Source organism: Felis catus, chromosome E3, assembly GCF_018350175.1.
Source record: "Felis catus isolate Fca126 chromosome E3, F.catus_Fca126_mat1.0, whole genome shotgun sequence".
Classification (NCBI taxonomy): Eukaryota; Metazoa; Chordata; class Mammalia; order Carnivora; family Felidae; genus Felis; species Felis catus.
Genome location: NC_058383.1, coordinates 8,642,323 through 8,655,433, shown reverse-complemented (window position 1 = coordinate 8,655,433; position 13,111 = coordinate 8,642,323). Strand labels below are relative to the sequence as shown.

Here is a 13,111-nt window from a genome sequence, read left to right as displayed (position 1 = left end):
GGAGCTGTAAAGGTGGCCAGGACAAGCACACACCCTCCCGGGGAGGCAGGAGAGGGGATCTGAGCGTGTCAGTCCTAGGGGGCCTCGGATAAGACCATGGCACACTGGCTTTCCTCTACTGTCCCCAGAGGGCTAGGTCCCCTCCCTCCCTCAGACCCTCAGCGTCAGCTGTTCCCTCCACTTGGGAGACCTATCCCTGCTCCCCTCCATCAAACTGTCAGAGGAGCTCCGATTGAACACCATTTCCCCAGCCCCCAGCCCCTCCCACCCCCCTCCGGAAGAGACTGTAAGGTATGAGCCCAGCTCCCTGAACTGTGCCTCGTGGCAGTGACCCTGGTTTGCAAAAGGGTCTGCAATGCTGCATTTGCGTGCAAGTGTGTGAGATCAGCACGTCTCCCGATGGGCTATAAGCTCCAGTAGGGCTCGCCTTCTGCTCACTGGAGAGTTCCCAGCACTTCACATGGCAGTGGGGCACATCACAGGTAGGCAGTCAATATTTGCTAAATGAAAGGGTAAGCTTAAGAAAGAAGGAAAGGAAAAATAAAAAGCAAAATATACAGGAAGGGGGCAGAAATTTAACAACTCTGCAAGGCTTCCTTCCAGTCAGAAAGAGAGGCTGCAAGCAAAAGGCTGGCCCGAGCACTGAGGCCTTGAATGGTAGAGAATGTTTGAGAACAGTTCAGGAGACTGTGGGGGCTGAGGAGGAGGAGGGGGTCAGCTGACAGAGCCAGCTTCTTAAAGGCAAGATGGATGGGAAAGGAGGCGTGGGGGGCCTGGAGGAGACCCACACTCCCCTCTTGCTCAGCCTCAAAGGATCCTGGGTCTAGCCCTAAAATGGCACCATTTTACGAGAATTAGGATCATTTGCCCACGAGGGACTCCTCCTGCTGGAGCCGCCCTAGCAAGCTCTCCTAGCAGCCTAGGAAACAACTTTCATTGAGCCCCCTCCTAAGAATGCGGAATGGAAAAACAGTGGTGGGAAAGTCCATCCTGATAGTGCTTTGGGGAAATCAGGCAGCAGCAAAGCAGATATGGGGTTCGCTGCTGGGGCTCTTCCCCTGCCTATGAGAAGGGCCCGCATGTGCCCCCTCTCTGTGTCCACGTGCCCCCAAGAAGGAGATCCCAGGAGGGGTCCGGGGGAGGGAATGCTCTTCCCAGGGCACCCAGTACAGAGCCCAGCTCCTAGCAGGGACTCAGTAAACGCTGGCCACAGAGAAGTGAGCTCTCTGGGTTAATCACACCCCGTGCCTCTTCAACTCAGGGAACAAAGAAGCAGGCAGGTGAACAGGCAAGGGACTGCCTACAGTTCAGGTTTCTAGCTCGCTGGGGCTGAATCCAAAACACTGCGCATTCCAGCCAGCCGTCTTCTCCCACCTTAGAGGGGGACGCAGCCTCCTGGCCGGGTCCCCAGGGCACAGGTGATGTACTCACAGCACGGGTTTCCCACCATGAGAGTGGGTCCTGCTCCCCCGTACCCCGGACAGGGACAGGGACAGAGAGGAGGTGCCTACGGGGCGGTGTATTGGGGGACCGGTGTGCCTATGGACCTGTGAGCTCTGCGACCAGCCGGGCTCTCTAACCTAAACTGGGGACACTAATACACATCTCACAGGGCTGTCATGAGGATAAAATAAGATAAAATGCCCGGGACGATGACAATGGTAGTTCCTCTTCTCCTCTCCCTATTCAAGCTGACCCCACCTCGTATGAAGATTATTTCCTCGTGCTGCTCTCGCTCTAAAGATGCTATTGTTCATCTAATATGTACTCAACAGTTCTCAATTCTGGGACACAACTTGGTATTCATTCCAGATCTAGGAAATTCAAGTAAAAAGATTTACTCCAACACAGACTTCCTCCCTGTCACGGTTCCATCTACAAACTCCACCACTGGGGATGGCAGGGGCAAGCTTTCTCGGTGTACGCTTTTTATTTTTACTTTTAAAGCAGGCTCCATGCCCACCGTGGAGCCCCACACGGGGCTTAAACTCACAACCCTGACATCAAGACCTGAGCTGAGATCAAGAGTCGGACGCTTAGGGGACTGAGCCACCCAGGCACCCCCTCGGTATCTACCTTCAAATGGAAATTCAATTTTGAACCAAGTGAATGCGTTACCGACTCAGAAAATAAAAATAAATAAAGGGACCTAACAAAGACTACGAGCACAAAGTTTTTATACAAGCCCTTTTGTGAATTCCTCGGGATTGAGAAATTTCAATAGAGCACCGAGATCTTGTTTTTTGTTGTTCCTCACCCTGCTGAAAACCCACTATGCAAAGACAAAAATGCCAGATGTATCCCACAAGCATTGCACTACATATAATACTTGCCAGACTCTCATTTAAACAGTGAGACGTGAGAGACGGCGTCTCAGTGATGCATAATGAAATACAGACGGATCGGAGCACCGGTGTGGCAAAGAGTAGGTCCGCGTGGCCCGCGGCCGGTGCAGGGAGAGGGCAGGACGCTTTTAACCGGGACGACAAGGCTCCTGCTTTACATATTGACCAAACCATAGGAAATTGCTGACACTTGCCCAGTTTTGAGCTACAAAAATAAATGTCTGTTTCGTAAGGAGCCTTCTTTACCATTCTCTTTGGCTAGATCACAAAACAAAACTAAACTCTGCCCAGCAGCCTCCACCGAACAGCAGAGTGCTGACCCCCTCCCACCTTGGACTTCTCCAGGGCGCCCAGAGAACCCTTCCTCCGCTCGTAGCCCCTCCACCTTGTCCTTCCTAATTATCTCGTTTGCTTTCTCTCCCGGGGAGAAGCGAGAGCCTCCTTGTCTGAATACCTGGTCTTCCGCCTCCTCTGTGTTCCCCTGCAGGACCCACACTGGGGGCCGGGGAGGGCCAATGAAGTCTGACCTATTGGCACCCCCCGGCCACACACACACACACACACACACACACACACACACACACACACACACACACACACACACACACACACACACCCCGTGGGCCTCGGGATGAACTTGAAAGAGAAGCAGTCACAGGAGCTTTGCTACTCCCATGTCACAGATGAGGAGACCGAGGCAGGGCACGTCTGTGACTCCCCCTTGCTAACAAATGCCCAGGGAATAGCTCCCTCCACTCCGTGACTCCCGTTCTTCTTACGCTTAGTGCACATTAGGAGACGTATTCTAAAACCAAATGAGAACTTGTTACAATTTTAAAACGTCCACGAAGGTTGATCCCGGAGGGGCTGTGGTCTAGTTCAAGGGAACTGCCCCGCTGCTCTCTGGCTGCAGGACAGGAGGTGAGTGTCAGAGAGAAGAGAAGCCCCGAAACCCCCACAGCTGCATTCAGGAAGCCGGCAGATCTGTAGCAGGCTGGCCTGTCAACCAAGTAATTGGACCCAGGGACCAATTAATTGAGGAGAATGAATGAGACTGCACTATCCCAATGACAGCCACTAGCCACATGTGGCTATGTCCACTTAAGATAAATTAGAAATTCAGTTTCTGTTACAGTAGCCACACTCCAAGGGCCAGTGGCCAACTATATTTGATGACACAGATAAAGACCATTCCATCAATGCAGGAAGTTCTACCACACACTGCTGGTCTAGAATGACTCTCCAGGGTCCGAGGGTGATGCTGTTAACTGTTACAGGACCGATACTTAACACACTGATGAAACTGACGATAAGCTGTTCGGGGTGGGGGGGGGGGGGGGGATTGGCCCAAAGTACCCCACCCAGGGATCAGGGGCCAAGCCGAGTTCTGAACCCAGACCTGGGAGACCATCTCCATGGAAGCTGAGGCTCTCAGCAGTAAACCACGCAGACACCCCTTCCCCGTGTCCCAGCTTAACACGCTTGACATTCTCCAGCAAATGGGGGGTAAGGTCACGGGCTCAAAATTAGGCAGGGACACGAATAGCATGTTTTAATCTCAAAAAATAATGATGCCACTGCCAGAAGGAATAGTTCCGATCTCATCTATGCTGGTAAACGCTTTTCTCCTAAAGTATTTGTTTCAGAAATAAAGCCCTTAATTTGAATGCTTTAGGAGCCAAAATTTCTGTCTGTTGAAAATATTTGTTTCTATTGTTTGGCAGGAATCAATTTGTTAGGGCACCAGCCACCCTGGCAACGGCTCCCTTCCCCTTCCCTGGAAAAGAGCTTGGCGGCAAAGCCATCCGCCGCCCTGCAGCTCTCGCTCGCTCTCTCTGTTTGGGCTATCCCGGCCACAAACATCTGCCGGCACAGACACAGGCTGTGAATCGAGCCAACCAGCCAGTGCTTGCTGGGGCTGAGCCGCTTTGGGGGTTATTAGGAATATATGACAGGGCTTGGCGGGCAATCAGCTGAATTTGATTTGCAGAATGAGAGTCCATTTCGCTCAATTATCTTGCAAGCGGTCCAAGACGGGTCACCCAAACGGTGGGCGATTGGCCCACATAGCCCCATCCCTTGGGGCATCCATGAGGTCTAGGGAGCGAGCAGCTGGAAAATTTCTGGTGACCAGGCTCCATCCTGGCTACAAGAATTAGGTCACCAAGACGCCCTGAGCCTTGGTCTTCTCATCTGTAAAAAATCCCACCTACCCTGGCTCACAGGGGTTGTTGGAAGACATCATGGCAGGAAGGAGGAGAAAAACTCCTGTAAGTTAAAAAGGTTCCGCCAAAATGGGGGCTCTTTTTCTCCTCTGCAAGGGTAAAGTATCCTCCAACTTCCTCACTTAGCTCCCTTTTTTGAATGCTACGGGGGCGGGGGGGGGGGGGGGGTGTGCGCTTAAGAGACAGATCATGAAAGTTAAAAGCTATCACAGTTATAGGTGAAGTGCTAATAACTTCATTTTGAAAGTGTCAGGTTGGGGTTGTTTTTTTTTTGTTTTTTTTTTTTTGCCAAATCACAGCTGTGGCTTGCACGAGAACTCCACCTGTAGCTGTGTTCCCTTCTCACGTTTTAATTAGCAAATAAAACCCCGAAAAGCTCTCCAAATGTTTTTCGCCTGGAATTTATCAGCAAAAGTTAAAAGAATGCCGAAGTGGCTCCTGGGGGAAACCGAACGTGTAACAGGCATCTATCAACGACTCAGACCAGCTTCCCTTGGAACGGCTTGTGTCGGGCCCAGGGATGTCACCTCGGAGCCAGCTTTGATTTTATCTCTGCAGTTAATTTTCGAGGCTTTCGGTGCCACGTTCAGCGAGCAAGGTTTACAACATCCTGCCACTGGCGGAGACCTGCTGCCAGCCAGATGGCCCCACAGAACGACACTCGCATGGCAGAGAAGGTGAATGTCGTGATTCCTCCGCTCTCCCCTGGCACCGGCGCTGCTGGCCGCAGTCAGGAAACCTGGGTGCTGGGCACCGACAGGTGACGCTGCAGGCGGGCTCCCCGTGCCCACAGCGGAAGTGTGACGTTAAGGGGGCCATTTGAATCCTCCGAGAGTTTCACCTCTAGCTGCGCCAGATGCACGGGGCGCCCAGGGAGGAAGAGGGGCTGCTCCCAGTCTGCCCACTCTGGGCGCTGGAAATGACGGCCCCGCCCTCAGCTGCCCTCCATCTGGCCTGGGGAGCTTTCTGAAAAATAGCTGGAGGGACGCATTAACTCAGACTTTACAAGGCGCTAACTATCGAACACACACAATCGAGAAACAGGATTACGACCAACTACTACTATGTGAGGGGGTTCTCATACTTAACCCAAATCCAGCTCGCTCAGCCAGCGCGGCCCCCCAATACCCTCCCAGCTCTGACCCGGCACGAACAGCCCTCTCTTCGTCCCAGGGCCACATGGGGCGCGAGGGGAAGGTTCTTGAGGCAGGAAAGTAATGCCGATTACAAGGCGTTCTGATCTGTGACTGCTCCAAGTTCAGGTTCTCGGCACCGGTTTTCCCCCCCTCACACCGCACTGTCATTTTTTTTTTAATTTCTTTTAATGTTTATTTATTTTTGAGAGCGAGAAAGCGAGAGAGAGGGGCAGGGAGGGGCAGGAAGAGAGGGAGACACAGAATCCGAAGCAGGCTCCAGGCTCTGACCTGCCAGCACAGAGCCCGACGCAGGGCTCGAACTCACAAACCGTGAGATCATGACCCGAGCTGAAGTCGGTCGCTCAACCCACTGAGCCACCCAGGCGCCCCTCGTGTTGTCACCTTTCAATCGCACAGACGCTGCTTATTTCAGCCTAGGAATGACATTTCTCTAACGCATGTTCTTGGTTCTCTATCGGTTGTGTCCCTTGTGACTTGTCGAGGGGCGAGGGGGGCCAGAGGGTTCTAGTTTGGCGGCGAAAGGCAGCTCCCAGTAGAGGGTGATCTACAAAAGGGCACCTCCCACCCCACCCCACCGGGCCCTCTCAGCGGTACCAGCCAGGGGCCCAGGCACCGGGGCATCGCCCGGGCAGCATCAGGAAGGAGCTCGGGCCAAGCGGCCTCGGTTACGCTCTCTGGTTACTTCCCTGCCCGGGCCATTCCATCGCAGGCAGGAGGCCACAGGCAGTGAGGTTTCAGCAGAGGGCCAGCGTCCTTCCGTGCCAGCGTTCACATCCGATGCTGCGAGCTAATGCAAGCACAAAGGAAGTATTGCCACAGATCCGAAACGATAATCGAGATCGCCAATGATGGCAAACGAAAACAACCAATTATGTTCGGTACACTCTACTAATTCTGGAAGCTACAGCAACACAGTTACTTTATCAAGATGTTCCACAAGAGCTGAGACAAAAGAGGATTTCCTGGTTTACTCCTGGCTACCCTCCCGCCCCGAAGCGTCTGCTTAATGGGTTTCACCGGATTTCTATACACCTGTATTTCACTGAAGGAGCTGTACGTAACCACCAAGCCAACAGCCCAGCACATGTGGCTGCGGCGCGAACACCCGGACTGGGGAGGGGAGGTCCGAGGGGATCCCTCACAAGAGGGGACACGACCGGTTTCAGAGACAGCCGGACCACGTTTGCACACTTATGCCAAACAAGGGCCGCAGAGACCAAAGGCTTCGCTCCCGGGGACGCTACACGGGCCGAATGCGCCAGGAAACCGCTGCTCTCCCGCCCAGCCGCTGGGTCAACGTACGATGCACCCGTCAGAGGAAGCCCCTCGTGGGAAAGACCGGGCACAAAAGGCGCAACAAACCGCACTGGTGCGCAGACAGCTTCCGAGCCGGGGACACAACCGGACTACTGTCACGGCAGAGCTACAGGACCGGTATCCAGACTACCTGGGAGCAGACAGGAAGGGAGGGGACTTCCTGTCGGCAGGACTGGGACAACGTCACAGGCGAGGCAACAAGAGGTGGCCTTGAGGGGTGGGGGAAGAGACTCCATGGAGGGGGAAGGGGGCGCGAAGGAGGTTTCCAGAAGGCCTAGAGTGGGCAGAGGTAAGAAAAACAGCCGCAGCTCCAGCGGACAGACTCAGGTTCTACATCCCTTGTTGCCCGAACCGCCACACTGACCCCACAACGCGGTCATTACGGCCGTCCCACCCTTACCTCCACGGTGGCCTTACCTCGGTCACCCGACCGAGAACACACAGCCATGCATCGAGATTTTAAAGGCACGATTTTCTGCCCCTAAATCTGCTCCTTCCACTCCAGCAGAAAACTCAAAGGCGCAACAGGCCTGGGGCGGACACGGGGACAGCCGGCTCCCAAGGGCACGGAGGGAAAGAACTCGAGGGCTCCCTCCTCTTCTAAAGTTCCGTGATTAGGTCTTAACTGTGGAGCAGGTGAAGCTGGTCTCCCCTTCCATCGGCCGGGGGCAGGCGGAGCGCCCTCAGCTGGTTGCTGCCAGATCTGCTTTGAGAAAAGGCAAGGACAGCGGGGTCTCGAGTGCCAAAGTCACCCATTATTCGCTGGGTCACTAAGAAAGAAGCGGGGGGTGGATCGAGGAACAGCCTGGGGGCACCTAACGAGGCCCCGCAAGTGCATCTGACGCTGCATTGAGTCAACGCATTGTCGACTCTCGGAAGCGATAGTGATCAATGCAGGTCTTTAGAAAGACCGTTCTGGCGGCCACAGGAAGGATGGATTGGAAGGAGGAGAGGCTGAGTAAGAGCAGGCCCTGCAGTTCCGCAAAGCAGCCACGGGAACAAGGGACAAGGGTCCCCAAGGGTGAGAGATGTCCCACCTGAACGCCTGTGGGGCAGACAGCTGCCCAGGGAAGTCTGCGATGAGATAAAGGAAAAAGAAAGAAACCGGAGCTGTCTCTAAATTAATCCTGAATCAGCTTCAGTGGATAAAGTAAATACAGGAAGCAGCCCCAAGAAGAGAAAATAGTCTCTACTGGAATGGAATTCGCCTAGCATCAAACAGCGGTGGAGACCTGCCCAGCCCAGCTGCGGCCAACGCCTGCTCGTGGACCCCACCCCCGCGCTTTAAATGCTCACGGGGTCCCGGAGCCAATCGGCGTGGGACCTGTCAAATCCGACCGCTGGAATAAAAATGGAAAGGCCGAGTGGCAGCCGTAACATGGAATTTCCTTGTTTTTATTAGTTTAAGGCTCTTAAAGAGTAACTTTTACATTGGGGAAAACTTTTCAAATATGTACTACTTGAAACTTAGATCCAGTTACTTCTCACATGTTTTCAATCACTCTGCTTGCCAATTTTACTAGTTATCAGAAGACATTTGCGGTTTAAAGCAGGGGAACGGGCTTCCCCCTCCCGGTACATCTGCCCTTTCCCGGGGTGACCTCACCCCGCTGGATCCCCAAGCCGGCCGGCTGCCAGAAAGGCCCAACGGGGCAGCCCGGGGAGTGCTACTGGGTCTCACAGCTGGAGGACAGAGCCTTGGCGGTGCAGGGACACCTGAGTAAGGATTGGTTTTTTTCGAACGCTGGTAAAGCCCAGCTTGTTGCCACGTGGATGCATCCAGGAACACGCGTCGCTTACTCAATTTTCAGTCCCTGCAGCTAAGGCCACCAAGGAGGCTTGGGGACCATAATGGGCTGGCCGTGCTACATCCTGGCCGTTACTCAGAGCTGAGGCCGGGCGGAAAGAGTGAACGGCTCACGACGGCCCGCGTGTGATCTTTAAACCAGCAAATCTCCTAGTTCTTCACCGCGAGACCCTTGTCTGTTCTTGTGACGCTCACCTAGCACATCCGGGAGTGGCTACGCTTCCAAGGGGGTCAGACCACAGAGGTCTCCTATCCAATGGCCTGCAGCTCCGCGTTGTGGCCCAGAGAACAGAGACGGGCAGGGGGAGTTTGAAACCTCATTGAAAACAAAATGAAACACACACACACACACACACACACACACACACACACACGTCCTAAATAGTTGGCTTGATGTAAATTCAGAGCAAGGCCTAGTAAGACGACAGGTGCACTGGGTGTGCGGGCTGGAAGGAGGCTGTGCCTCCTGTGTGCTCTTTACTGCACACGTGGTCGCTGGAGTGCCACTTCCTGCCGACCCAAGTCCACTCGGGGGCCCCAGGGAGCTGGGCTGCATCTTGGTGGGGCCTGCCTGCCGGTCCGTGGGCATAAAGAATAGTACTGACTCCTCCTGAGAGATCATGGGGTTGGGGGGGGTGGCAAATGGCTATCGGTCTGCACCTTCCCCATCAACGCCAAAAGGCAAGCGAATCCTCTCAAGTGACAAACTTCAGATGTAGTCTGTTAGGGACAGGCTCCAAATTTCCGGCATCAACATTTATTTTTAATCGAGCCGATTTTTTTTTTTTTTTTTTTTTTTTTTCATTTCGAAACCTGTTAATTCCATGACTGAGAATTCATCAAGTTTCAGGCTGGAATTAATTTTAGCAACCGCTTTGTACCAAAAATATTAGTAGATGGAGCTGTGGAACTGGCCTCCTTCGCACACTGTCATTGCCAAGTCTGTGTGTTCACGTTCCTTTCGGAGAGTGTGGTTCACGCCAACAGAGTTCTGAAGTCGGCGAGCTCTGTCCCCTCCCGAGGAGCACACAGGGCTGTGGAAGCGGGGCTGGCCATCTGCTCGCCGGTCCTTCTTACACACAGCTGTGTCCCCTCCCCACCCAGGGTGGGGACTGTCACCGCACACACCCATCCGCCTTTCACCAAAGGCACAAGGATGACACACGTACTCTGGGTGGGAGCCTGTCCCCAGGGTGACAGGTAGGGCTTTATTCTCATATCTGCCCGCTTGCTGACTTTCCCGAACCTCACCCCCGCAAGTAAGTGTGCCCGCCTGGGAGGCCGCCTGCAGGAGTGAGAGAGTTCCACATCGGGAGGCTGTCGACTGGCATCCGCCCTCCCGAGACAGGCTATCTGGCTTCATTTTATTGGTGATACAAGAAAACATGGCCCCTGAGTCAGCAGGGACAGCCTCGCATACACTGCCCCCAGTGTCACCACCACAATCCGGCAACAGTAACCACCTCTGATTCTGCCTAAAGGCCTAATCCCCGTGACACCTCTTAGAGGGCGGCTCTGGCCTGCAGGTCGCTGCACGGAGTTACTCGGGTTCCACTGTGAAGGGTTCAGAATTCCGGGGCCTCAGTCCTTCCTCCCCTAGAATTGTAAGGACACGGGTTCTTCTTGTCGCCCCGAGGCTGAGCCCAGCCGGTCACGCAGCAAAGCTTACTGACACCCCTCCCCACGGACAAGCACTCTCCGCTGAACAGAACACCCCCATCGCGGCCATATCAAAGCTTCAGGTTCCTTTTGTCCAAATATAATCCACACCCAACACCCCCGGTCTCTTCTTTGGGCCACACCAGTCCTCAAAGAGCAGCCAGTACCCAGGGCCACGCTCGCCCCGGCTACCAGGCCCGAAGGGCTTTGCCATCAGGATTCCCACCCACCGTGGCTTGTAAGGGGGGGGGGGGGGGGGGGGGAGGCTCACGGATTAGCTCCACCTTTTCCTTCATGTCACCAGGAAAAGCGATGCCCACGTAACTTCTACAATGTCCAGCATCTAAGGAACCTGGAAAGCTGGCTGGAGCTCAGCCTGGGATGGAACTTGGCTCGTGCGGCTCAGCAAGGCCACCATCCTCCCTGCACGCGGACGTAACCCAGACAGGGACTGCCCGGGAGCACACTGCAGGGCTGCGGGGACTACGCTGTAGTTTAACAATCAAACCAGGGCCAGGGCTCTTTGCTCCAGAGACACCCTTCAGGAGCCCCCACGCTGCTTAAACGCTTCTCCTCCCCAGGAGCACCCCCCCCCCCGTATGATTTATCCATTGGGAGTCTCATTTAAGATCAGCATTCAAGCCTGCCATTACTTATGAATCGGAGGGCCTGCCAAAGTCCAAACCCTGCTCTGCACTCGGTGCTCCATTGCCAGAGCATTTCCAGTCTTCAGAGCCTGGACCATAATTCACACAGTTACACGTCTGAATGAAATTCTGGTCACACCTTGCATAACTTTCTGGAGAACTAGAATACCTCCAGACTTGTTAGCAGATTTAAATTAAAAACAACAACAACAACAAAACAACAACAAAACAGGGGCCCTGCATGGCTCGGTCGATTAAGTGTCTGTTTGACTCTTGATTTCGGCTCACGTCATGATCTCGCGGTTCGTGGGTTCAAGCCCCACGTCCGAGCTCTGCTCTGATGGCACAGGACCTTCTTGGGATTCTCTCTCTCTTTGTCCCTTCCTCACTCACACTGTCTCTCTCAAAATAAATCAACATTAAACACACACACACACACACACACACACACACACACACAATCCCCATATAAAACATTTTCCTACCAGGCAACCTCACCATGGTGACGAGGCCCCATACCCGTACAACCTCCTAAGTGTGCAAAGCACAGACATGGGCCCAAACAGTAGCGTGGATTTTGGAGCAAAGAGTGTGCCCCTTATTTACTGCATCTCCAAAGCATTGCAGGCTCTAACTTGAATATATATTTCACACAGTACCAAAACTTTTAAATATCCACGAGAAGATTTCATTTTTATAGGCAATAAACATTAAATCTAAAGGGCTAGAACATAAAAAGTGTTTTAATGCTATATAAATCACCTTTCCCTAGACAGACTAAATCTCCGAAGGTTTTAAGGACTGCAGTATAAATTTTTATGGCAAATTATCTACATAGAAATTATCTGCATGAGATGTGCATTCCTGTCTCATTTACATAGTGCTGACAATCTTTTCCGCCCCTACAGCCAATCCAGTTCGGGGGACTCCAACAAACAGGGGAAATACAAGAGCCCGAGCCAGGCGGGGATCCCCCCTTCCTGCTCTGTGCCCATTGAGCCTACCTTCGATGCAACGAGGTCTATGCATCATTCCACAAAAGTGTCTGGCTAACCCTCAGCCCAAATGGGTATGGCTGCCCCAAGGATGAAAGGAACATTCACAGGCTGGGCCCCAGGTATGCTTCCTGCCGAGTTTCTTGTGGGCCAGGGCCAGCCTGCTCGGTGCCCCCAGAACTGGTGTCGTAAGAACTTTCTATGTACGAGGCAAGTCTTTCGCACATGGTTTTGTCTTCCATGTGAACATTTTCAAAGGAATCCCTATCGAAGTAGAAATTAGGACCATTCTATCAAAGATAAATGGGATCATGTTAGGAAGCAACATTTTCTTATATGGTGAGTTATAAAATTTACAACCTGCCACCCAAAATGCAAGGAGACTGACAGTTTCTTTTTTTTTTTTAATTTTTTTTTTTTAACGTTTATTTATTTTTGAGACAGAGAGAGACAGAGCATGAACGGGGGAGGGTCAGAGAGAGAGGGAGACACAGAATCTGAAACAGGCTCCAGGCTCTGAGCAGTCAGCACAGAGCCCGACGTGGGGCTTGAACTCACATACCACGAGATCGTGACCTGAGCCGAAGTCGGACGCTCAACCAACTGAGCCACCCAGGCGCCCCGAGACTGACAGCTTCTATTCCCTCTTAAGAGTTATTTTCTTGGGAATGCAAGCTGGTGCAGCCACTCTGGAAAACAGTATGAAGGTTCCTCAAAAAACTAAAAATAGAACTACCCTAGGACCCAGCAACTGCATTACTAGGCGTTTATCCATGGGATACAGGCGTGCTGTTTCAAAGAGACACAGGCACCCCCATGTTTATAGCAGCACTACCGACAATAGCCAAAGTATGGAAAGAGCCCAAATGTCCATCGATGGATGAATGCATAAAGAAGATGTGGTCTACATACACAATGGAGTATTACTCGGCAATCAAAAAGAATGAAATCTTGCCATT

At 53.0% G+C, this 13,111-nt stretch overlaps 1 protein-coding gene across 15 annotated transcripts in view; it reads right to left on the bottom strand.

Annotated features, from left to right (window-relative positions):
- CUX1 (cut like homeobox 1) overlaps positions 1 to 13,111 on the bottom strand; it is a 375,787-nt gene that overhangs the window by 294,086 nt on the left and 68,590 nt on the right. Inside the window, exon 1 of one of the 15 annotated variants that reach the window (XM_045048227.1) lies at positions 7,445 to 7,613. The exons of the other annotated variants lie outside the window; for them this stretch is intronic. Coding sequence (XP_044904162.1) covers positions 7,445 to 7,492 — 48 coding nt within the window. The 5' untranslated portion in view covers positions 7,493 to 7,613. Of the gene's footprint in view, positions 1 to 7,444; positions 7,614 to 13,111 lie in introns of those variants that run through there. 15 annotated transcript variants of the gene reach the window in all.